This window comes from Gopherus evgoodei, chromosome 7 (genome assembly GCF_007399415.2).
Source record: "Gopherus evgoodei ecotype Sinaloan lineage chromosome 7, rGopEvg1_v1.p, whole genome shotgun sequence".
Lineage (NCBI taxonomy): Eukaryota > Metazoa > Chordata > Testudines > Testudinidae > Gopherus > Gopherus evgoodei.
In genome coordinates, this window is record NC_044328.1 from 22,516,902 (window position 1) to 22,543,339 (window position 26,438).

Genomic DNA, 26,438 nt, shown 5'->3' on the forward strand with positions numbered 1-26,438 from the left:
CCAGAGCCCGTACCCCCAGCCGGATCCCTCACCCTCTCCCACACACCAACCCCAATTTTGTGAGCATTCATGGCCCACCACACAATTTCTATTTCCAGATGCGGCCCTCAGGCCAAAAGTTTGCCCATTCCTGATCTAGCCCAATATCCTGTCTTCCATCAGTAGCCGGTGCCAGATATTTCAGAAGGAATGACCTGAACAGGGCAATTATCAAATGATCCATCTCTTGTTGTCCAGTCCCTGCTCCTGGCTGCCAGAAGTTTGACTCAGAGCATAGAGCTGTAGCTCTAACCACCTTGGCTAGTTGCCATTGATGGACCTACCCTCCATTAACTTATCTAATTCTTTTTTGAACCCAGTTATACTTTTGGCCTTCACATCACTCCCCTCAATGAGTTCAAGAGGTATTTCTTTTTGTTTGTTTTAAACCTGCTGCCTATTAATTTTATTGGGCAACACCTGGTTCTTTATGATTTGTGAAGAGGTAAATAACACTCCCCTCTTCACTTTTTCCATACCATTCACGATTTTATAGCCACCATATCCCCCCTTAGTCAGCTCTTTTCTAAACTGAACAGTCCCAGTCTTTTTAAACTCACCTCATACAGAAGCTGTTCCCTACCCCGACCATTTGTGTTGCCCTTCTCTGTACTTTCCACAGCTCTAATATAGCTCTGGCTGGCTGGGATGCCCAGAACGCCACACAGTACTCAAACGGTGGGCATCCCATGGAGTTATGCTATTTTCCTACTGTCTAGCCCCTTCCTAATGACCCCTAACGTTCGCTTAGCTTTTCGGATGGCTCCTGCACTCTGCACGGGAGCCCGTCCCACACACCCCAACGTGCAACAGATTCATTGCTGTTAGTTTTATGAGGGTCACAGGCCCGGCCATGAAACAAGCCGCCTCCCATAGTGGAGCCTTAGCTGGAGCCCCGGAGAGCGGCGCGCCGACTTCGCTCATGCCCAAGCGCATCCGCGAGCTTACACAAGAGCAACGGCAGAGCCTGTAGCCAGCCGCTCTCGCCAAGTCCCGCGAGAAGGAGCCTTCTCCGCGAGACTTCCGTTCTCCCCTTCCCCTCTGCTGCTTGGGCTGTTGGCGGCAGCCGCGGCTTCAAGCTCCTTGCGGTTCTGCGGCAGCCTGCGAGGCCAGAGCCAATGGAGGGCACGGGGCCCCCCACGCCCTGGGGAGCCTGCACCGAAGCGGGCCCCGCCGCGGGAAGCGATGTAGCGGGGCCCGGCCCGCTGACGGGAGACCCAGAGGAGCTGAAGCAGGTGAGCGGCAGCCTCCCCCATGCGGGGAGCTCGCGCTTCGGTGGGGCCCGGTCCGCTCGTGGGCTCCGCTCCCGCACCCCCTCACACGATGTCCTGGAGCCGAGGTGCCCGCTCCTCTCCCCCGTCTACACACACGGCGGGGAGTCTGCCCTGCGGACTCACCCCTAGGCTCTGTCCATAGCCGGGGTCGCCCACTGTATCCCCCTGAGGTGCGTGGGAGGGGGTGTCAGCAACCCGGGGGCATGGCCACCCGCACCGTCTGCCAGCACGCGGCCCGGTTGGCACCTGTCACTCAGGCACACTGACATGGTGGCAGTTTCCCATTGTCTCGGTGCCTGTCAGCCTTCAGCTCTCCATACCTACAGTTACAAGGAGTGCGCTGTGAAGTGACTGTCTCACTCCACCCCTGGGTTTTCTTTTGGCACACGGACTGGGCTGCCACTTAGGGATAGTGTACACTAAACGCTGTGCAGCTGCACTGATGCAACAGTGCCACTCTAGCGCATTGGTGAAGACACTGTATGTTGACAGAGGAGAGCCAGCTTATTCACACTCCTGCGGGACACAAGTTATACCAACATAAGTGATAATTTGTACAAGCCCTAAGTGCAAAGTAGGGAAGAGGAACATGGTCTGAGCACAGCCCTGGATGCCAGGCACATCAAATTCATTCTAGACACAAACCCTCCCTGACTTACTTAATCACTTGTTTTCCTTTCCCTGTCTTGAAGAGGGAGAAATAAATATGGGCCTACTCCAGAGGAGTTGCTCGGAATATATTTCTCTAGGATGAGGGAGGGCTTGTAAAGTACTTTGATAAAAAGTGCTAAATTTAGAAAACAGACATCTGTTTATCTTGTCAACATTGCACCTTGCAATGATCACTGCTGAGTTCAATTTCTTTCACTGGATTCTGCTTCATAGAGGTGACCTGATTTCAAGGTAAACACGTAAAGGTGCCTTTTTAAACGTTGGCAATTATTAGTAAGTGTTCTGTATACAATTAGAGAGGGTTCATTAGCCATCCTCTTTCAGTGTAACTCATAACACCACACATCTAGCTTCAGCTTCTCTCCTGTCACAGTAGGAATTACTTCTAGAGAACACCCCTTAGGTACAATTCAGCCAGTTTAGGAGGTGGGGTGCATTGCTGCCAACACTGTAGTTTGACACCTGTTATACCTTATATTTAGCTGTTATACTCTGAGTGCCTTTTCCAGACCTGTAGAAGAACTCTGTATAGCTTGAAAGCTTGTCTCTTTCACCAACAGACATTGAGCCAATAAAAGATATTACCTCACTCTCCTGGTGTCCTTGGACCAACGCAGCTAAAACAACACAGCAAACATGTAGTAAACTGACATACCCTGTGAGGATAATGATGAACTGCTACCACAATGCAAACTTCCTAGTATGCCAAATTACTCTGTGTAGTGCTGTGGTGCCTGAGCTGCAGGGGAAAGAAGAGGAGCTCTCCAGAGCCACTATTGGGATGTTTTTCAATAAAGAAACCACCGTAGCCTTAAATTCTCTCTTTTCTCTTCAGACCATTTCCCCTTCTTGCCTACCTTCATTTTCCTTTCTCTGACTTCCCCTCTTCCTCCCCCGCAAAAAAAAATAAAATAAAAATCCTACTCTCCTTAATATTTCTTTGGTATTTTAATGCAACAGCCAAAACTAGGGTTTGGGGCATAGCTATTGAATCTTTGTTGCGTTTAGCCATACTGTAACTGTTGGTATCTATGCTTGTGTGCCCCATTGGGTTGCAAAGCCAAGCCCTCTGAAAATAGTAATTAGAAATGAAATATAGGGGTCCCTCTGGTCTCACTAAACTCAGGGTTGCTAACCCTTCTTATAAAAAGGAATATTACAAATGCGTGGCTCTACAAGATAATCAGTTTTTATTATTTATTTGCTATGCACTGAGAGTATTTGGTTCTGTACAAGACCGATAAAAATAACCTTGTTAAATTAGGATTTCAGCTTCTAGTATAGCTTAATTAGTGCAAATCCCTAGTGTAGATCTGATCTGGGGAAGTTCGCTTCAGTTTCAAATTACAGTAAACTGTACCAGTATAAACTATCTAGAGTAAGAGTTTGCATGGTGCAGCTACACTAGTGTCAGAAATCCCAGTGTAGACGAGATGAAGCTGCCCTGAGGCAATCATCTAAAAGAATTTTCATCTTTGTTGTCACGTAAGAGATTACTGGTTACTTTTGTTATGCATGACTGTTGCATATTTAGACTTTACACCTATTATATGCAGCGTTGTCAAACTAGAAGCTCTAGTAAAGAGACTTACAGGGACAGGCCCCAGTTCAGGTCTTTTGGGGGTCTGCCTGGGCTTAAGGGTCTGTTCACTCAGATTCATTTACAGAATCAGGACCTTTCCTACACACAGCATACATATTACTGCTCAAAGCATTAACCTCTGTGGTAGAGAATGAGCAACTGGCACATTGCAAAACAGCTGGACTCCAGAAGGAGGGCTTGTTTCCCTTTTCTATGTGGTAATACTTAAAATGCATTTATGTTGCTGTTTGTTTTTTCTTATTTTGATGTTCAGATGTTATGCGATATGCTGATACAGGTTGGTTACTACTAATCTTGTGGGAATGATGCATATTCTGCATATAGGTATAAAACACCTTGGGAGGCTTAAAATGAAAGACGCTAATATAAGCAGAGCACATAGCTGCACATGTACTTAGTTAAGGTTGTCTGACTTGTGATATACAGTCTTCAATTGTGTTAGTAATAGTATATTTACATTGGGACTGAGGTACAGTAGTTAAAAATGTAATTATAAAACCTTATTTATGTCAGCATGTAATGCTTTTCACTGTTATACTTAATCTGTAATGAGACCAGTGTTCTGCAGTGTGTTTTTTTAATTTAAATCATACAAAGATTTTAAAAGCATGTGCTTTATTTTACACTCTAGTAAGTCCACTGACTTCAGTAGCATTTCTCCCAGTACATAAAGTTAAGCATATGCTTAAGAATACTACTGAAGTCAGTGGAACTCATTACAACGTGTGAAGTTAAATGTGTAAATCTTTACAGGATTAGGCATTAATTAAGTTGGGTAGAAAATGGCCTGTTGTTAATTGTATTTCTAGTATAGTCAGTTAATAGAATTGAACTTACATCAAGTAAAGTCTAGTAACTTTTAAAGAAACTAATTTGTGAATGAAGGACTCTAATTTCTGTTCTGCAAACTAGGGGTCGGTGTTATTTCTTGGAGGTAACGAAGTAAAAAGCAGTGCTGTGGTGAAATACTCGTCTGCCCCACCACAAGCAGCATTTGCCCGTCTTCAAGAAAAGACTGATTTGAAACTTCCACCTGCTAATTGGTTACGTGAAAGCGCCAAATTGGGACCAGCAGGAACAACCATTCTTGGCAACAGCAAGAAGAGCAAACTGTTTTCAAGGTAACACTGACATCACTACAAATTGTCCTATTCTCTACTATCCCTTCTGTTTCTCCTTCTTGCTTTGTCTTTGCACTCTCCTTTGCCTTCCCTCACCCAATATGCTTTAATCCTTCTTGTTAAGGAGGTGATTAAGAATACCAATTATGATGGTAGATTTTGCGATGTGTATGCTGGCAACTGGACTGAGACAGTCAAACTCATTTCACGTTGACTACAGGCATGCAGTTGGATGGTATCAGTTGGTCAGGCTAGATTGACTGAGTAGTAATAGGAATTCTACTCTTTGATCATATAAGGAAAAAAGAATAATATTCTGAAACAAATCTGTAGCCTTCTGACTATTGGTCAGAAATTGGCTGACGGCTTGGAAATTCAGCAATAGGAATGGACATATTTATGGATATTTTCTTGCCATGCCTACAATAAATGTATGTTTTAAAAATAAAAATAGGTAGCAAATACCTAAGAAAAATAATTAGGAAAACATGGTGGTTTGATATTTTGGAAATTGGACAAGGAAAGTTCAGCAATGGAAAAAAATGTCTCTTGTATCACAGCCAGTGTCAAATCTGAGATGATCTGCTGAAGCAGATTGGCATGTAGGATGGAAATTACACAGGGCTCACACCTCTTAAATTGCCAAATTAATGCTTAAGTGGCGCATAACTCTTGTGGACTCTGTGCTAAGCAGGAAATTTTACCTCTAATCTTTAAAAAAACATTAAACAGTGGGCAGACTTAATACATATGTTTTGATTAGGTAGGCTAGTGAACTCCTATCTTTACTTTCTCTACTCTTTTATTTTGGAATTGTTCACAGATGGAAATGTACACATTTCCAAGGGAAACACCAAATTCTAGTAGTTAAAGCACCAGCTCAGGGCTGTGTGAATGTCTCTGGTCACATTAAGATAGATGGCACATTCATCTCAATTTGAAAAAGTGGTCTACGTAGGAAATGCTCTTCTTTGAATTACATGCAACTTGGGGAGATACAGGTTTTAAATAAAGCAGACAAACAGTAAGGGTGTTGTGTTTATTAAAATTAGGCTGTTCTGTTACTGAGTCATTTTCCATAAAACTTATTTAAGTTTTAAAAATAATAAAATAGTCAACATTATCTTAAATGAAAATGAAAGGAAGAAGAAGAACAGCTCTTAAACAGGGTTTAGCTCCTCCAGTTTTAATCACTTAAAAGAACACAAACTTTTGGAAAATGAATGTTTATTCCCTTCTGGCAAATAACCACTTTTCATGATATGCTAACACTTTTATTGCAACTCGCCTCCTTTCCGTTACAAAACAAATAAAGCATCTTGTATAGTTGCCTTATCTCTCTAACAAATTGTGTTTTGTAATAACTGAAAACTGGATTTCAAGAACAATTTAAAGATGGCTTCAAAGAAACAACTTGTAACTTCAAAATAATTTTGTGGCGTTTAGAGTTCAGATCCCATTGTACTTTGTAATGGCTCTGTAGATTCTATCTTTTTTTAATTTTTTTATAACTATGAAAGAATGGGTTTTCTTAAAGAGTCACTAGGTACTTTGAGGAACAAGCAGTTATGTTTTAAATGTCAAAATGCAATGGTTTAAACTTCCAATCTTCTTTAAATAGCTTTGGCATGGCATACGACTTCATTGACTCAGTTGGAAATGATGTGGATGTTGTGTCCGATTCTGAGGTATGTGCAGTTTATACTTCAATAATTCTTCAGTTTTGTAATTGTATCTTGATTATGGCTTATGCTACAGTGACTGTTTTATTTAATAATATTTTATTTAGTTAAATTATTTAAGAAAACCTTATTTCACTTTGGCTATTTGCTTATAGTTGTGACAATTGAATGAATAAAGTACAAATAGCTTCAGGTTTTTATTTGCAGTGTAGACATACCCAAAGATACAGATGGACAGAAAAGCATTGAGGAAAGATGAGAAGCAAAGAGGAGGGAAAAAGAAAATTGCCTCCCTCCCCTCCACCCCCCAAATAATTTTACATTTGGTGGGAAAAGTTGAAATAGTGAGCTGCTAAAATCAAGCATTCATTATATTGTCCCCATAAAGTCAGTGGGAGTTTTGCTATTGATCTGAATGAGAGCATGACGAGGACTACTTCAGTAGCCTATTTGAGTGTATTACAGTAAATTCTACTATATCTAACTCAAGTCAGCAATAGGGGAAGAGCATTCTAGTAGCTTATACCCACACCTAGTCAAATGTGAGTATCTAGGGAAGACCCACTGCCAAGCTGTTCCCTGACTTGCTGTCTGAAAGCTCCTACAAGAGGTCTGTTCCCTATACCCTTATTTGGAACTCAGTAGGTCAGTAATGGTATGACGACAACTGCTTATCCACTGTGCCAATGGCCCTCCAACAAAATATTTGCATCTAAGTGAGGCATTTTTGTATATCCAAAACACTTATCAGTGGAATAATATTGTTATGAGACCAACGTTTCCTGCTTTTAAAATAGAGCCTCCTGTTTTACCTTGATAATTTAAATATTCTGATAAATACTCAGACATTTATCATTTGCTTATATGACAGCTATATTACCTGTTGTACTCTCAAAAGTATTAGCACAAGATGATCATTATCTCCAAATAAAGATATCTGTAGGGCTTGCAGAAATACAATATTTTGGAATTAGTTCTTGGGTGGGGGTTGGGTTTTGTTTTTGCTTTGAAAATCTCTTGTGTTAAATTCAAGCATTTAAAACATTTCTTTGCATAATTAATATTATATAACTAAGCTTGTATTTTCTGTGGCAGTATTATGCAATAACATTTAAACATGAATCCACATTTTCTCTTTAATGTTTCATTATGAGAATTTGGTTTTCTGTAGCATATTCAACATCTAACTTATGTTTTCAACTTCTCTTTCCTCTGCTTTCATTTTTGTGATCCTGAGTAACAATAACTCAGTCAACTAAATTCATGGAGGTTAAGTCCATTAATGGCTTTTAGCCAGGATGGGGTAAGGAATGATGTCCTTAGACTCTGTCAGAGGGTGGAAATGGATGGCAGGAGAGAGATCACTTGATCATTACCTGTTAGGTTCACTCCCTTTGGGTCACCTGGCATTGGCTACTGTCGGTAGACAGGATACTGGGCTGGATGGACCTTTGGTCTTACCCAGTACGGCCATTCTTATGTTCTTAACTTGCTGTTACCGTATTCATGCAAACTTTTTTCACTTAAAAATCCCTCTCTCATTTTAAAAGCTTTGGAGGTTTTCTTTTCAGTTAACATCAACTAAAAGGGACTTCTGTGAGCTCTGAGTTAGTATGTGCTAGTTGAAATAGCTCTAATATTGGTAGTATAGGATTCAAATTTAATATTTTTTAATCCATTTGCAATACTTTTCTAATTTATGAAACTTAGACAGATTGAGAAACCAATTTGCAAGTGCTGTTTAGGAAGAAATTTTTTTTTTTTTTTGGTAAGATTCCTGCTAGGAAATCTGGGGAGTGAATCTGGGAGAGAATCTCATGTCTGCAGTCTCAGCCACCTTTTTGCCATCTTGTCTCTACTTCTTTCCACACAGAATTTCGTAAATTTATTCCAAGAGAAAATTAACAGAATAAATTATCTTTCCCCTCCTCAGCTTCCCTTCCATTCCTTTTCAACAACTCTCTCCTCCCACCCTCCCTCCCTATCACAGACACAGAAGATTCTTGTCTGCGCTGCTCCTTTAACACCTCAGTGGCCACATTCCATCTACTGATCTCACTGTGCCTACTCTCATCTCCTCCGTTACTCTTTTCCTGAACCTTGCACTCTCCCCTCACAATACAAGCATGCTTTAGTCTCTTCTATCTTAAATAAAAAAGACATAAAAAAACCACCACCCCCTTTTTACCATATTTGCATCTCCAACTACCCCCCTCCCCCTTTCCTGTCTAAGCTCATTGAATGCATTGCTTACAATTGCTGTCTGGAGTTCCTCTCTTCCAGTTCCAGCCTAGATCATCTCCAATCTGGTTTCCCCCTTTGCACTCAACATAACATAAGAATGGCCATATTGGGTCAGACCAGTGGTCCATCTAGCCCAGTATCCTGTCTTCCAACAGTGGCCAATGCCAGATGTTTCAAAGGGAATGAATATAGTAGAGCAATGTCGAGTGATCCATCCCCTGTCATCCACTCCCAGTTTCTGGCAATCAGAGGTTTAGGGACACCCAGAGTATGGGGTTGCATCCCTGATAATCTTGGCTAATAGATCCATCAGTGACTATCTTTCATGAACTTATCTAATTTGTTTTTGAATCCAGTTATAGTTTTGGCCTTCACAACAATTGCTGACAACGAGTTCCACAGGTTGCCTGTGCATTATGTGAAGAATTACTTGATTTTGTTTGTCTGAAACCTGTTGCCTGTTAATTTCATTGGGTGACCACTCACTGAAACTGTCCTTGCCAAAGTCATTAATTGTTGTATGTGTTGTAATTGTAGCTGTGTTGGTCTCAGGATATTAGAGAGACAAAGTGGGTGAAGTAATACCTTTTATTGGACCACCTTGTGTGTCTAAAGTGTCTGATGACTTTTTTTTCTTAGCCAAGGCTCAGAAACAGTACTACATCCTCAGCCTCCTTGACCTGTCAGCCACTTCCGGCATTGTCAGCCATGCTCCTCTTCTTGAAATCTTGTCTTTTGTGATTCTATCCTCTCATGATTCTGTTCCTACTTCTCTCATTACTCCTTCGGCATGTTCTCTGAAGGATCCTCCTCTCTCCCCAACAACTTTCTGTGGGGGTTCCACAGGGATCTGTCCTTGGTCCCCTTCTCTTCTCTTTCTACACCTTATCTCTGGGTAATTTCACCTGCAAACAAATTCAACTGTCATCTCTATGCTGACAATTCTGAAATCTACCTCTGTACTCCAGACCTGTCTCCTTTTGTCCAATCTAAAATCTTGGTGTGTCTCTCTGACATCTCATGGATGTCTAGCTGTGGGCTCAAGTTCAAAGCAGCTAAAACAGAGTTCTTAATCTCCCCCTTCCAACTCTAATTTTTCAGTCACTGTGGACATCAGCTCCATTCTGCCTGTCATTTAGGCTCTTGAATGGGGTGTCTGCTTCTACATCCAGGCTATATCTAAATCTTAGAGATGTCAGACTGAAAAAATCTGCACTGTACAGACTCTCCTATCCATCTACAATTAAATTCTGGTCTAGGTTCAATTAATTCATCATCCTTCTCTCTGGTCTTGCTCTCATCCATTCAGAATGCTGCTGCAAAGGAAATTTTTCTATCCGCCATGCTTTGACCATGTCATTCCTTCACTGGCTCCTGCTTCTCTGTCAAATCAGACATAAGCTGCTTGTCTTTGCTTTCAAGGTCCTTCATGGCCTATCCTCTCTGTTTATCTCTTATTCACTCCTGAGATGTTGACTCCAGCCTCTGATCCCCCCATGATGCCATCATCTCCCATTTGCGAAAGTTTCAAACAAGCATCTTTCTCCCGACCATGGAGGAGGTGCTTGGGAGATAGCTACTTGTAAACATTTGTAAAGCTAATACATCATCCTTCAAAACCCTTCTTAAAACTTTCCTTTTCTGTGAAGCCTGCTAAACACTTGATGATGGCTAAATTGCTGAGACCACTGCTCATCATAATACCAATTTTGTCTTATTTCTTCCTTTTACTCTGTCTGTTGGTTTGTATCCATCAGTTGTCTCTTGTCCTATGCTTAGATTGTAAGCTCCTTGGTGCTTTTTTTATTCTATTTGTACAGTGACTACACAATGGTGTCCTGGTCCAAGACTAGGACCCCTGGGCCCTGTGGTCCTGCAGTTGAATTAGTAGCATACTGAGTAGTAATATCTTGAGTGCTGACAGCTGATATCAAAGGCTATGGGTTTTTTTGGTTTGTTTTTTGTTTTTTTTCCCCAGATATACTACTTCTATAGGAATGGGCTCTGCTTAAACTAATGATGAGCACATACATTTGCTATTACAACTTCGTTGGCAAGCAAGGACAACTTCCACTTGCACTGTAAATTAGACTCCAGTTGCTTAATGATCCATTCTGACTGTACTAGTTTGAAGAGAGATTTTCTGGCGATGATTTAACTTTATAGACAAGCAATCCTGATCTTTAGTGCTTGATCACACTGGCTGCTGCAGTCTTAGTTGCTGCCTGAGGGCCGCCTGAGCAGCTCCTGGGCCAGCTGTGCTGGCTGCTGCTGGGGCAGTCTCTGGCCCCTAGCATCAGCAGTAGGAGTTGGGTGTGGGAGGGGATGAGGGCTCTGGGTGGCACTTACATCGGGGTGCGGGGAGCTCCCCAGAAGCAGCAACATCCCTCAGCTCCTAGGTGGAGGTGTGGCCAGTGGCTCTGCATGCTGCCTCCTGCCTGCAGACACTACCCCTGCAGCTTCCATTGGCCATGGTTTCTGGCCAATGGGAGCTGCGGAGTGGGCACTCAAGGTGGAGGCAGTGTGCAGAGCTGCCTAGCTATGCCTCTCCCTAGGGCTCCCGAGCACCCACATCACCCCTGGGCTGTCCCCACTCCTGACTAAACCTTGGGGAGGAGTGTATAGTCAAAGTCATGAGAAGGTCACCGGCCTGAATTTTTTTTTTATGCCCTTGTCCTGTCCATGACTTTGACTAAAAATACCCATGACTAAAATGTAGCCTTATTGATACACCATGCTGCCACAATGGGTTACTTCCTCAGAGGGGACTATTAGAGCTACAGCTAAAATCAAAAGCGGCAAGGCATGGCCAGAGGAGCAAGAGGAAGGAGAGGAAAGCCAGAGGGAGAAACACAGAAGGTGGAAAATGGGGGCGGAGTTACAAGATGGTCTTTTTGCCTTCAGAAATGATGCCTTTTGTTACTGTCAGATAAGAAACAAGGCTTTCTGAAAACCTAGTTGAGGCATACTTGGTTCAGGAGTGTTAGATGGCTGAATGAAGGTATTTTAGGGAAAAAAAAAAGAGAGAGAGGTACTTGTCCTTCTTAAAAAAATGTTTACTATTTTTTTCCCCACTCATGGTACATGGTTTTTCTGAACACTCTAATTACTAATCTTCTCTTTATAATTCAGCGTAATTGTGGGGAATATAACTTTTCTGTTTTTGTCTTTTTTGCAAGAACATTAAAAAACTTCTGAAGATACCGTACAGCAAGTCACATGTGAGCATGGCAGTACACCGTATTGGACGAACCCTTTTACTGGATGAGCTAGATATTCATGAGCTCTTCATGAGATCATCTCAGGTTGACCATTTGTTTTGTTAATGTCTTTGGCCACGTGGCATATATATATTTCAAGTGCAGTGTTGTCAGCACAAAGGTACAGCAGATGTAGTGAAATTGCCGAGAATTATATACAAAGACCAAAACATGTTCACAAAGCACTTAGTTGTTGTGGATTCTCTCTGGTTGCTATAGAACTACAAGTTGCACTAGCAGATCAGACATCTTTTAACTGAGGGCATTGTATGCTTAAAATACCCCTTTTCACCTTTTTCATTTAATGTCTTTGATATTGCTGGACAGTTTTACAAATCTATTACTCAGTCTTTTAACACTGCATGAAACTATAATCTGTTTTTTGAAGAGTAGATTTCACTGAAATATGTTAAATATAACTGAATTTTGACATCAGAGTTCAGAGGTCAAGGCACTGTTGTGAAAACTTATCTTTTAACAGATTTTATTTTGTGCCATTTCATTTTGGATAGTTATACTGTATCTGCTAAATGCTTAACTTAGATTCTTTTGTTCATGTGTTATTTCACATTAATTTCATGCTTATTTATGCTGCTTAGACAGGGGACTGGACGTGGCTAAAAGAGTTCTATCAAAGACTAATAGATCAGAAGTGGCAAAGAAAGAAGAAGAGTAAAGAACACTGGTACCAGAAGGCTATACTTTCCAAGTTTTTATATTACAGGTGGTTTGATTATATTAATTTTATTTGCATAACTTGTGAGTTCTACCCAGTTTACTTTTCTCTTGTTCATTATACTGAAAAAAAGTTAAAAATATGAAATTGTCTCTTTATCTTAAAACAAAATCGAGAGAGGATATAGTTCTAAGAATATAACACTGATGCAAGTAAGTTCTTTATTTAAAATATTTTAGTATCTAAGCATGATTTAGCTGAAAACACATTGCAGTACTGCTCTATCAGAAAAACACATAATTTTCAAGGATTTTTAATATGATCCTGGACACCCGTCTTTCTGTTCTAACTGATGAATTTACAGGATGGATATTGCTGAGTAGTTTTATAACTAAATCAACATTTGTCTCCTTTTTTGTGAAAATAAAATGCAGTAAATATTCAAAGAGAGATTTAATATCTAACCAGTTTGTCTTTTTGTCAGCATTAATGGTGATGGAGCTGCTCAGCCAGTTTCTTCCACTGCAGAACAGCATCATGAAGATCCAGCTCCTGATGAGAGTGATGAAGCAGGAAGAGCTTCCTGGCCAGCCCCTTTTGAAATGCCTTCTTCAGTATCTGAAGATCCAGGTTCTTCTAATCAGGTTAGTATGGATTAAATCTTAACAGACCTTCCTTTTTATCGGAAAGTGGTATTTGGTGCCTAATATAAGGTATAAAAGTGTAGCAGTCAAGAGTCCTCTTTTTATCCAAAGAAGCGGAATCTAACACAGAAGAAGCCTTGCTCAGCTAGACTCTAAAAGCACCATTTTTGTCTTTCCTTGAGCAGTATTATATGGTACCTAATGCTTTATGATCTGTATACAGATAGACATCAAAAACTAATTTTGCCTATAGCTGATTCTCCTTAAATAGGATTAGTGTATTTTTTTTAATATATAATTCTAATGTTGGGTTTCATTCCAGAATGAGCATTTGCCCTCCATTTTAGTATACTTGATCATAAAAAACTGGAATACATTTATATGTCTGTATTTTTAACTTGAATGTCCTGCCTGCTCCTAGAAAACAAAAGTATGGGAGGGTCTGAGAAAAGTGATTTTTTTTTTTCATACGTTGTGTTGCAATACTGAGTTAGTGTGAAAAATCGTATTTGCGCATTTTTGCTCTTTGTTGGTTTTAGTCCATGACAATCTTAAATATCAGAGGGTAGCTGTGTTAGTCTGGATCTATAAAAGCAGCAAAGAATCCTGTGGCACCTTGTAGACTAACAGACGTTTTGGAGCATGAGCTTTCGTGGGTGAATACCCACGACATGCATCTGAGGAAGTGGGTATTCACCCACGAAAGCTCATGCTCCAAAACGTCTGTTAGTCTATAAGGTGCCACAGGATTCTTGACAATCTTAAAGGAACTGCATTTTGACAATGTGTTGTTTCTTCAACAGTCGTATTGAAAAAAGATGGCTCTTTCCTTATTCTGTTTCCTGTGTTCTTTCCATTGAGCTTCTATTTTAGCCTTTTTTCTGGTACTGTGAGGATGTGCTAAGGCGTGGTGATCATCATCATTTGTGGCATTGACATGGGCTGAAGTGGATGAATCTGGAATCTTGAAGAATTTCAGAATTCTCTGTCTTCTCACAGTGCATGTTAATATTATTTCAGTATTTATTGATGTCAAAGCAAACATCCAGAATTACTGAAGCAAAATCTTGGTCAAACTGTATTTATGTTAAAGAACAGGAAATCTTGATGCTCATCAGAAGAGTGTGTTTAGACTGGTAGTTTTTTAAAATCAGTCATTCAGAATGTATTTATCTAACGAACCTGGAATTTTCTGCATTATGGTTATGAATTTATTAAGTGTAGTGGACTTTACACTAATGAAGACGAGAGAAAGTTAGGCATCCAGAAAGATGTTAATCTCTAAGCCATTCAAGCAGCATATGCAAATATCTATTTTGTGATTATATATCAAAGTAAGCAGAGATCATATAGTATTGACTACCCTGAGTAGAATAGATTCTACTGAACTCATACAATATAATACAAGCAATTGGATGTGCATTTTGATTGGTTAGTATTGCTCCAGACCTCAGTATAAATGCTCATAAAGGGGCCAAAAAGAGATTGACTTGTGGCTGAAAATGTGTGCAACATAGGAGCCAGATTTTTCTTTCTTTATCTTATCAAACAGTAGAGTTGAATATTAAGGTTCTCTGAAGTTAAAGGACGTTGTACAATATTTTAAGAGTTCAGTCTATGCAATGGCTGTTTAAATACATTATGAAAAGTAGTATTTGTTGTGCATGTAGAGTATCCTCATAATTAATGTAAGTTTAATACATTTAAAATACTCCAGCATTCTGTTTACATTCAGACGGTAATGATCACCCACCTTTGTGACTACAGTACCACTAACAGGGATACTAGATGACTCAGATCTTTGATAAAGAATTATGAAGATTCTCTGCTCTAGATCACCACATAGAGATTGCATTGGTAAAGTTGTCACAGTGAAGACTGACTTTGAACAAATTGTACTAGAATTCCAATACAGTAGCTACAGTAAGAAAGAACTGAAATAAGCCACTGGCTGAAGAAAATTGTACACATTAAACAAAACAAGGTTGGAATTAAGGTTTTCACTTTTTATGCATCTAATGTTCAGGATATATATATAACACTTTTGAAAATGGCCTGACTTGACCTCAGCAACAGAATCACTCCTTATGTCCTTGTGCTTTTCACAGGGAAGTGTGCCTCTTGAACCCTCATATGTAGTGGGGCATGTGGCTTCAGCCCCCAAAGAACAAAACCTGAGCACTTTGTTCAATGACGGGGAAAACAGTCAGGTATGCTTTATGTGGAATCTTAGTGGAAACACAATCCCCAGTTTAACAAATCATTTTAAATTTGGCCTAAATTGGATTCGGGTTGGTGGTAAGGGGAGAAAAATGAAATCCTTTTGTAGAAATAGCTCTTGTCATCTGTGATCTTGGTCTTTTAAGTTACTGTGAACACATAGCATAGTCTTGTGCTGTCCTTTATTTGCCTTTTTTGCATCTTGCTTTCTTATAGTAATTCTGAGGATTGTGATGGAGAAAAAATTAAGAGTGGATTATTTATAGATCCTTTTCTTTTTTTAAACAAAGGGACTTAAAAATGACTTTGTTCGGAACATCTTGTGGACCTTTGAAGATATTCACATGTTAGTAGGATCAAATATGCCTATATTTGGAGGTGGAAGATACCCTGCTGTGAGCTTGCGTCTCAGGTGAATTCTTAAACTAATGTGATGTGCATCCCAAACAACTCATTTGTTGCTTCAATTTCATATTCAGGGATGGGTGGTTGGGAGTGTGTGTGTGTGTGTGTGTGTGTGTGTGTGTGTGTGTGTGTGTGTGTGTGTGTGTATATATATATATATATATATATATAAATAATGTATGTGTATATAAATTTTGTAGGATAATGTATTTCTTAATCTGCATTTAAAGATTAATTTTATACTCTAATACTGAAATGGTAATAATTTCATAAGGTATTAGAAGAGTGTTTCTGTGACTAAGGCACTGAATTGCGACTCAGGATGTGTTGGTTCTCTTTTTGGCTCTTCCTCAGACTTCTTGTGTAACTTTCAGCAAAACACTTAGGTCCTGATTTTTGGAGGTGCCAACTATCTGCAACCCATTGCCTTTGTTGGAGTTTTAGGTGTTCAACACTTCTGAAAATCAGGGCCCTTATTCTTTGCTCTAATCTCCAATTTGTAGAACGGGAGTATCGCTTCTCTACTTTTCACAGATGTAAGGATAAATACATTAATATTTGTGAGATGCTCAAATGCTGAAGTGTTGGATGCCATGCAAAATATAATTACTGATTACCATCCATAAATAGCCGAAAATATCTACTTGATGTTGTGGTTGCTCTGTTCTCTGATTCTTTTGTTCTTGCTGTGAATTCTTTTTGCCCATACGTAGGTGAAGGAGCCTGGTCTCCCACCACAAGGTTGGGAGGAAAGATAAGTCTATCTTTTATAGGGTGGGGAAGATGGAGGCAAGCTTAAAAAGTTGAAGCCAGTTTGGGTCATCTTTGTTCAAAAAACACCCAGGATTCACATAGCTGGGCACTGTAAATGCAGCCCAGAACTAAGGTGCCTTGGAAGAACTGTGTAAGAAAGTTTACAATGTGCTTGGTTCCAGCTAATTCTATTAATCCCTTAGATTTCTAAACACTTTTTTAGGAGAACAATTATGGGTGATCTCAGTAATAGTGTGGGCTGTAATTTTAAAGTGGCGAGGGCAGTAATGTGCATGCATTCCATTAGCAGTAACAGATGCTAGTGTCAACACAGTGGTTAGTATAGCTCCTTCCATGTGGTACTTTAAAATATAACCTCTGTCACAAATGAAAGCATTTTACCTCTATTGCTCTGTTCTCCTCATACTGACACACGTAGCTAAGCTCTCAACAGACATTTATCGTAACTAGTGATTTTAAAAAAACAAACAAAACCTCTACTAGATGTGCCCTGATGACTTAAAAAAAAATTATTTGCTCCAAGCAATACCAGAAATATTTTTGTTGTAGGGATAACAACAAGCCAATAAACGTGTTAACAGGAATCGACTATTGGTTGGACAACTTAATATGTAATGTCCCAGAGCTTGTGATGTGTTTTCATGTTAATGGAATTGTTCAGGTAAGTCCTGCTGTCTTACATTATGTCCACTTTACCAAATCTCTGATTAATTCATCTTATACATTCATAACAATGAAGTTAGTATGTGGGAACTGGTAGCAACATTGTACTAGAAAAGTTCTTATAAACCTTTTTTTGAGAAACTGTATACTTCCATTGTTTGTTTGCAGTCAGCCTTTAAAAGGCTGACTGCAAACAAAATCCTGGGGCTAGAGATATCACTCTTGTTAGTTCCATGAAATTCTCTTCAGATGTGGCTTAACTGATTAACAATTAAAAAGAGGCCCTTCTTCCCCCACCACCCGAAAATGGGTTAACAGCCGCCTCCTGCTGCCAGCTGATGTACGTACTTCTTCCATTTGAAGTACTGGACTATGTGGTTTTAGTACTGAAGGTATTCAGAATTCAAGCCCTGCTGAAGATGCATGAAGGGGACATTTAGGGTATGTCTTCACTACTGGCAGTATTGGTGGGCAGCGATCAATCCAGCGGGGATCGATTTTATTGCATCTAGTCTAGACGCGATAAATCGATCCCTAAGCGCTCTCCTGTCGACTCCTGTACTCCAGCTCATCGAGAGGTGTAGGCAGAATGGACAGGGGAGTGGCAGCAGTCTACTCACCGTAGTGAAGACGCTGCAGTAAGTACATCTAAGTACATTGACTTCAGCTATGTTATTCACGTAGCTAAAGTTGCGTAACTTAGATCAATTACACCCACCCCCGCTTCCTCCCCTGTGTAGACCAGGCCTTAGTTTACTTTGTTTCCTTACTAACACGCAAACCTAGGAAATTACAAATCAGACATTAAAAGAATGTTATCTATGTTGAAAAGTCAAGCACTTCAAAATTAGGAAATTCCAGATTTACAGATGAAACCTTAATATTCTCTCTCATTGTTGTGTATTATGATAGTGTCTCTAATTACATGATTGCATATGTAGTTTGTTTCCACAGGACTCCTGCCTCATTTAGTGTACAGCTGGATGCACAAGGAGGTAGAATTAAGGATGCCTGGGCAACTGTAACTCATGATGTTTTTAACTTTTGAGTGCTTGACTTTGTAATCGGAACAATGTTCTTTTAACATAATCTTTATATTTAGGATATATATTGTGGTAGCATCTAGAAGCTAGCGAGGTTGAAGCTGTTGTTTGAAGTGCTCAGAAAACATGAAAGGGCCAAGTGTCAGCATTTCCATTTTGAACAATCATTTGTTGATATTTATAGGTGTCTCTTATAACTACTTCCAAATTTTAAGAAGTGTACAAGTCCAAACTCAATGTAAACTTAATTTTGCAGATTTAAAAAATCTTAAATTATACAGCAGTCTTAAAGTTTGTAAAGGAAATACAGACATGTTATAAACTAGTGTGTAGTAAAAGTATGGATCTGCTATCCAGTCAGTACAAACTTCATTTAAATTATTAATATATATCGATGCAACAGAGTTGTTAATTAACTGTAATTGATATAGTCTAAGCCAATATATTCAGTATAACCACATTCATTCTGCATCATTTTATGGAGATTACTGTATGTGTTAAATGCGAGACCACAGAATTTCACCTTGTTTGGCCCTGACCAGTAGTTTTATTAAAAGAATAATACACGAAGCAATTTACAGTACAAAGAGTGTAAGTAGTAAAATTACACAAACATAATTGGATGCAGCACTAAATTCATAGCTCATAATTTTGAGGGCTTTCAGTATTGGTAAACATTAATAATAGAACTCCTGTTTTCAGTTTAATGGATTATGAAAGGCTTCTCTGTTTGTAAAGCCAACCTTAGTATATAGTATGAGGATTTTTCAAGATGTGTTTAAAATACATTCTATACAGAAATATGAAATGATCAAGACTGAAGATATTCCCAATTTGGAAAACTCCAATTTTTCTACCAAAGTGATAAAGGATATTGCTCAAAATATCCTATCTTTTCTGAAATCTAACTGCACCAAAGAAGGACATACTTACTGGCTATTTAAAGGTAAGCAGTTCCTTGGCTGGGTTAATAAGTAGTGTTTGAGACCTATATATTGTCAGGCTGGCTAATGGAAAAATCTTCTCTTTCAGCAAGTGGAAGCGATATAGTAAAGCTCTATGACCTCACGACGCTTTGTGAAGAAACCGAAGATAAATACCAAAACCCTTTCACAATGCCAGTGGCAATTCTCTTGTATAAGTAAGTGTGTCTTACAGAAGCAAAGCTCTGTTGCAATATGTTATTTACTTAGATTTAAATCTAAGACATAAAGTGTCTGTCTTGGGCACTAGGTACTCTGGCCATCAGTTAAAAAATGTAATCCAAAAATCATAAAACATCACAACATTCCCCTTATACGTACAACAATCAGCCAGCCAAATCATGATATTAACTGAATCAGAGTCTTGACATTCCTCAGATTTCTCTGTCACCCGAGTTCTTCTCTGGAAGCCTGCTCAAAAAGATGGGATTTGTAGAATGTTTACATGTGCAGAAAATTAATAAGCAAAAAAAATAATAGACACAGAAATGTCATTGAAATGTCTACTATTTTATATAACTTTCTTTTAGAGTTGCCTGCAATATGATGATGAAAAAAAACCAGAACAGGAAACACTATGGCACCATTAGAACATTGCTCCTTAATTGCGTTAAGTTATTGGATAAAGCCAGACATCCACAAGTAAGAATTCTATTTTAATACATTTATTTTTAGTGCAGAGAGATGTGTAGCTTGTATATAATGAAAATGTAGATGTTGATCTACCTTCAACTAAAAGCACTAATAAGGTAACCAAATGCTATATTAATTACAATGTGATTGCAGTGTGTTAGTGAGCTCATCTCATCCTCTTATGCAGTGACAGTGGGCCTTGGTTATAAAAGTTTCCTGGACTGAAAAGTGACAATTCAAATGTGCCCGCATGATTTATTTTTTATTTTTTTGTTAAGGCAGAACCTCACTTTTTTCTTATTTTGAAGATCAGATCACCAGTATGGATCTAAAATCCCTCCTTATGATTAAATTTAAACTTCACATTAAATTTTCTTTGGGGGAAAGTTCTGTAATCAAGATCAAGGCTCTTTCATGCTTAACACTGTACAAACACATATTAAGAAACCAGTCTCTGCCCTGAAGAACATCTAATCTAAATAGACAAGACAGCCAGAAGGTGCTCAGGTCTGGACTTGTTGCTCTAAATCTGGCCCTGAGTATTCCTGCTGACAAACATGAGCTTGCTTCCATTTTGGCAGCAGAGGATAACAGGATCTGTGTGTATCTTTCAGCATCCTCTCTGAGTCTGTTCACTGTGAGAATGATGTATTAGATTGTGAGAATCTAAAGAGGCTTTTGGGCTCAGATGTAGAATTGCAGAATGGACCATGATGTCTCTGAAGCAACTGTGCACACAGTAAAATGTATTAACTTGCAGACCACGATACAATACTTTTTAAGGAAATATTATAAACTTTGCAAAGAAAAATAGCTAACACTGAAGCTCATGTATTTACTCTAAAATTTCACTTAAGGTGGCAGTTTCCTAGCCTAGATTTAAAACATTTTATTCAGACTGTTACTGTTGTCAAATGAAAACTGACTCTGTATATGTGAAAGGCAGATCTTGAAACAACCAAATGGTGGTTATCATCTGGACTCAATGTATAGCTTAGAAAATAGGGAGTTAATTTATCAGTCGGATGCTATGGATCAGAGTTATGAAGTGACATAAAAATAATCTTAAAATATAATATTATAGCTCAGGGATCACTTTTAAAATGGTATATCTATAACCATGGTAAAGGCCATGATGTTAGCGTTTACTCTCTACTTCATTACATCTGTATTTTGGTATTAGACATAGTGTTGTAAGGGATAGGGGAAGGGATCCCAAACTGTCTTCCATTCTTTACCTAATCTTGCATAGGGGAAGGAAGTGACTTGTAGTTCCAAATTCATTGTTGCTCCTCCTTTCACCTAAGTGGTGACTTCGTGCACCTCCTGGTTCTCATCATACTAGTTGCTCTTATTTATGCATTAGGAACTCAAAACAGCTACTACTATTTCCTGAATGTGTAGATACATAGAGGGCTTTGGTTTTCTAAGATGTCCATTAAATATGGCGGAGATAGGAGGAGAGCAAAAAACATAGGTCTAATAGATGAGACTTTCAAATGAGGTATTTGGTTGTATTTTGTCTGCTCAGCAGTCTAAAGTCCAAAATATAATAAACCATGGGGACTAATATAAGCTTTTTGCATGGACACTCACTGGCTCTAAAAAAAAATTATTTTTTTTAATGGAGATAACTAACAGTACATATATACATTACCTCAAAAATAACTTGTCTGTCTGTCTGTCTCTCTAGGGTTTTATACTACCATCTACCACAGTGGTTTGCAGTTGACTTATACCAATATGTGAATTAAACTTTTTTATAAAGCCAGATGATTAGCCAAAAAGTTCATTGATATATCCAGAGGTTTTCCTCACCATAATCGTGGACTTATTTTACATGACTGAGAAAATCTGGATATACTGTGTGTGGAATTTTATTAAACTAATCTTCAAGTGTGGCTATGATCAGAAAAACTTTAAAAAAAACAAACAAACCAAACAGAAGGTTATATAAGAGAAAATACTACATTTGTCTCCATTATTTATTTGTAGTATTGTACAAAGAATCTCTGTCATGAACCTGTTAGGCACGGCAAAAAACACAGAACAAGAAGCCAGTCCCTGCCCCAAAGAGCTTAAAATCTACGTACAAGACAAGAGACAACAGATGGATAGAGACAGATGGAGTACAAGGGAACAATGAGATCGTAATAGTAGTAAATATAATAGACTGTATTCTCAGCACGCTAGCAATCTAGGCCACACAGAAAAGGAGGGTTTTGAAGGAGGATAATGAGTTCATGGGGAGCATCTCCCAAGCCAGAGGGCAGGGTAACAGAAAGAATGAAGGTGCCCGTTTGAGGAATGGGCCCAACTGGAGGTGAGAGTTGACCTTTCAATACTGAATGTGAGAGAGGTCAGGTGGGGATAGATCATGAAGGGCCTTGAAAGTGAAGACAAGTAGTTTGTTTGATATGATAAAGAAGGTGCCATAGAAGCGATCCAAAGAAAGGGATGACATAGTCAAAGCAACAGGCTGAGAAAATTATCTTTGCAGCCGCGTTCGGAATGGATATCAGCGGGGCACAATTACACTTGTCAGGCCCACAATGAAGGGTGTTGCGGTAATCAAGATATGAGATGAGGAGAGCCTGGACATGAGTTTTAGCTGCGTGGATGGTTAAGAAAGGACATATTGTTGTGCAGGTCTACACAATCACTTCCTGTAAAACTGCTCTAAATCTATAGCACTCCACTGTGGTGTGCCCTGACCATGAGGACGCTACTCCTGTGCACTAAAGGTTCCCTAGTTCAGTGGTCCCCAATTTGGTGCCCGCGGGCACCATGGCGCCCACTGGGGCATTTATGTGCGCCCACCTAGTGCCCAGCCGGGGAGAGAAGCCAGGGCCTCGTGCCTGCTGTGGACAGTGTTGCGGGCGCTGGTGTTCTCTGTCCTCGTGGCTTCTCTCTGCACTGCCCAGAACTGTTGCCAAAAACAAAAATCGTTCCCTCTCTGCAGAATGGACCGAATGTTTATGATATTTATTTTGTAAAAACGCCTTAATTTTTCTTACAAGTAGATAAAAAAGAGCAAATTCACATGATAAGGTGAAAGAATAATTGCTGAATAATTTAATTAATACTTTTCACATGTAAAATTACTCTTTTTATCTTTATCTTTATCTCTGAGGTAAGAGGTGAAAACATTATCTAAAAGTTAAATGATGTTTTTCGCATTATTTAATATACAGATACAAAATAAGCCTTGAAAAATTGTTGGCGCCCGCCACACACTTCCAAAAACATGAATGTGCTACTGGCCACAAAAAGGTTGGGGACCACTGCCCTAGTGTGTCCCTATTGGAGTGCTGTAGATTAACACCTCAGCTTGCCATGCAGTACATGTTTCTGTAGATATACTCCTAGAAATGCAGTATTGTGAGCTCCTGTGATTTTTATCGGAACTCTAGCAATTTTGGGATTGTTTTTATCATGTCTCATGAAAACATGATGATAGGCTGCCAATTCTTTAATTTTCTCTTATTCAAAGTGGCCACCATCTCTGTTACTGTCAATGGGGCTGTAGCCAGCAAGATGGTCTCTGTTTCCCTACAGTCTATCTACATGTGGAAGTGCCCTTAATAAAGTTGTCGGACACCTGCCACTGTTCTCTGTGAGTTTGAAGCCGCAATGACAGGCAAAATGGCTGACATGCTATGGCTCAGGAGAGCTAGACAGGACACAGGGACTATGAGGTCAGCTGAGACACTGTGCAAGATGAATGGACAGAATGAGTAGGAGTGGGATGCTGTGGGGACCAGGAGGCAGATTTTGGAATTATAAGGGAGTGGGGAGAAGGGGCTGTGGGGACAAACAGGAGGCTGAGTGGGGGTTCAGAGAACTGTGATGAAGTGAGAGACGGAGAACATAGAATGGGAGCTCCCTCAGTGGAGGGATAATGGTGGGTGTGGGCAGCTCTGTCTGAGCAGTCAGGGGAAGGCAGAGTTGCGTTGCCAGCTCTTGCAAATAGATCACAAGTCATGGGATTTTGGCAGCTGGAGGAGGAGCTCTCACAATGATGCAAGCAGCTCCTCTGATCCTTTGATTTTTTTTCAGGGCTGAGCACATGGGCAAAGCTGTGTGAGAGCCTTGGAGCACAGGATACAGATGGGTCTTGCCACTGAGCTCTGCTTTGCATGGCCCTATAGCAGAGTGGATGGTCCTTGGAGAGAGAATGGAGCGGGAAGTCAGGGGAAAGTCTGGACCCAGCAGCAACACTTTCTTGTCTCCCACTGCTTGGGATGACTACTCTACTTGCGATCCAGACCGAGGAGAAGGGGTGTCAAGATAGGAAATATATGGCAGTTTCCCTGTTACCCTCTGCTCACTCCTAAGATAGTAAGTGGAGTGTCCATCTGAGCAGCCAAGAAGAGGCATGCATTTTTGTGTGCATGTGCGCGTGTGCGCGCGCGCGCACACACACAGGGAAGTTAAGTCAGGACATACCAAAATACATGGTATGATATACTTATGGTTTCTGGGGCCAATCTCATGATTTTGGGAGAACTGGTTTGCGATTTTTTTTGTTTTTGTTTGTTTTTATCACGTCAGGCTGGCAGTACTGAACAAAGCCTGCATGTGAGGACCCAGAAAATGGTCTGACTTGAAGATAACACGCAAGTTACAGATCTGAATAACTGGTAGAATGATGATGATGTCCACAGTGGTTGAGAGAGGAGGTAGCAGGGAAGGTTTGGAGGGGCAAAATGAAGAGCTCTGTTTAGCTATATTGAGCTCAAGCTGATGGGTAGACATCCACAAGGAGCTGTTGGAGAATGAGATTGTAGTTTGAACAGAAAGAGATGGATCTGGAGTAGACAGGTAGAAGTAAAGGCCTGTAGCCAGAATCTAGCTTTGGAGCTCTGTAGAAGTGTAGTGCTGTTTTGCTGGTAGTCAGGTTGGATCTCAAATGACTCAGTTACTCTCTGTGTCAAGAAATGTGGCGAGAGGAATACAAAGTAATATATGGAGAGGATCGCCAAGAACAATCTGCTTAGGAGGGAACTGAAGCTAAAGTTTGTTACTACATTCATATCTCAGGGCTTTTGTTACTTTATAAAGAATAAAGGCAAACCTCCAAAGTGGCATAAATGTTGACCACAACCTGTTTATATGTTCATTGTATTGAGAGTAGGGTTGGGATCTTGACCCTTTATAGGGTCGTAACGTTTTAGTTTCCTGTGAGTTGTTTTGTCATGCACATCTGCAGAGCCAGTTTCTGCTTTGTGCACCAGTGGTGTGTTTATCTTTAAAATTCTGATTTAAATTTTAATTGTTCGCAGCGATGGATGTATTTAAGCTTGATTTTTTTTTTCTTAATGGAGGAAAGGTTGGAGGATGTTCTTGTAAATTAAGCAGATTTAAATGTATTCTTCATTATTAACCTTCACACTTACGAATAATACTTTTTGGATAATCAGAATATAATACCTTGTGTATCAATAGTGCCTTTCATCCACGTATTTGAAAGCTTGACAATATTAATTAACCTTATCAAATATATTAATCCTGTTTTTGTAGATGAATAAACTGAGACATTGAGTTGAACATCATTGTTCAGCTAGTCTAAAGCAGTCAGAAATAGAATCCAGAAGCCAGCTCTTCCCCCCCCCCCCGCCCCATACCTCCGATACTGTTCTGATCAACTGTTGTCATACTACCTTTCAATTGTAGAGTCACTTCTTAAACCTAATATTAAATATTTCATTACAGGGCTTCTACAGTGCAAAACGTATAACATCCATATCTGTACAGTCCATGTGAACTGTATCTTAGTAGAAGTCAAATACTATTAAAAATGACTAAAAGTTGTTAAGGGAGAGTGATCCTGGAAGAGTAGTTTAGTTTTGCCCACTAAACAGCTGTAAACTTAAATGTAGTAATACACTTAAAAAACCCACAGACCATTATTCTTTTACTGTAGTGGCAATCTTTTTAAATTGGCTATGACATTAAGCATATTAATGCCTATTTGCATGCACTGGTTAGGAATTTTGCAGATACCTGTACAATCTTGTGCATGCATTTTTTGGACCCTTTTCTAAACTTGTTCTTTGTCTCAGAGTGGAAAGATGCAAACTTACAGTACTGGGAAACTCTAAAATCCTTTTTTTTTTTTTTTTTTTAAGATTATTGCTTCAGCGAATTACATGCTCTCAGAACTCTTCCAGTTAGATGAGCCGAAAAAAGAAGGTGCAGAGTTTCCTTTAAATGGGAACTCTGATGAAAGTTATAGTGAAGAGGAAGAAGAAATGCCGGATAGCGATGAAAATGGTTCCTACAGCACCAGCTCCGATCCGCCAGATGACAACAAAGCAGTAGCTGTAATCAAATCTGTTGGAGAGTTATCGGTACCAGAAAAATATAAATCTATTCACCAAATACGAGTAAGTTACGGTACTAACAAGCTGTGCTGAGTTTAAGGGGGGGAAAAAAAGGCTTGAAATGAACATAGTGCAGCTTGTATAGTCAGAATATAGTTAACTGTGAGCAGTTCCTT

General features: G+C 39.7%; 1 protein-coding gene across 3 annotated transcripts in view; it reads left to right on the forward strand.

Annotated features, from left to right (window-relative positions):
• The first annotated feature begins 1,052 nt into the window (after positions 1–1,052).
• EDRF1 (erythroid differentiation regulatory factor 1) overlaps positions 1,053–26,438 on the forward strand; it is a 48,863-nt gene continuing 23,477 nt past the window's right edge. For 2 of the 3 annotated variants that reach the window (XM_030569575.1, XM_030569576.1), the window contains exons 1-13: positions 1,053–1,274; positions 4,501–4,709; positions 6,331–6,397; positions 11,815–11,940; positions 12,495–12,619; positions 13,056–13,215; positions 15,324–15,425; positions 15,726–15,847; positions 17,164–17,275; positions 19,119–19,266; positions 19,353–19,461; positions 19,834–19,945; positions 26,068–26,325. In XM_030569575.1, the coding sequence (XP_030425435.1) occupies positions 1,158–1,274; positions 4,501–4,709; positions 6,331–6,397; positions 11,815–11,940; positions 12,495–12,619; positions 13,056–13,215; positions 15,324–15,425; positions 15,726–15,847; positions 17,164–17,275; positions 19,119–19,266; positions 19,353–19,461; positions 19,834–19,945; positions 26,068–26,325 (1,767 nt within the window). In that variant the 5' untranslated portion in view covers positions 1,053–1,157. The remainder of the gene's footprint in view (positions 1,275–4,500; positions 4,710–6,330; positions 6,398–11,814; positions 11,941–12,494; positions 12,620–13,055; positions 13,216–15,323; positions 15,426–15,725; positions 15,848–17,163; positions 17,276–19,118; positions 19,267–19,352; positions 19,462–19,833; positions 19,946–26,067; positions 26,326–26,438) is intronic. The other variant, XM_030569574.1, reaches the window with a different exon arrangement.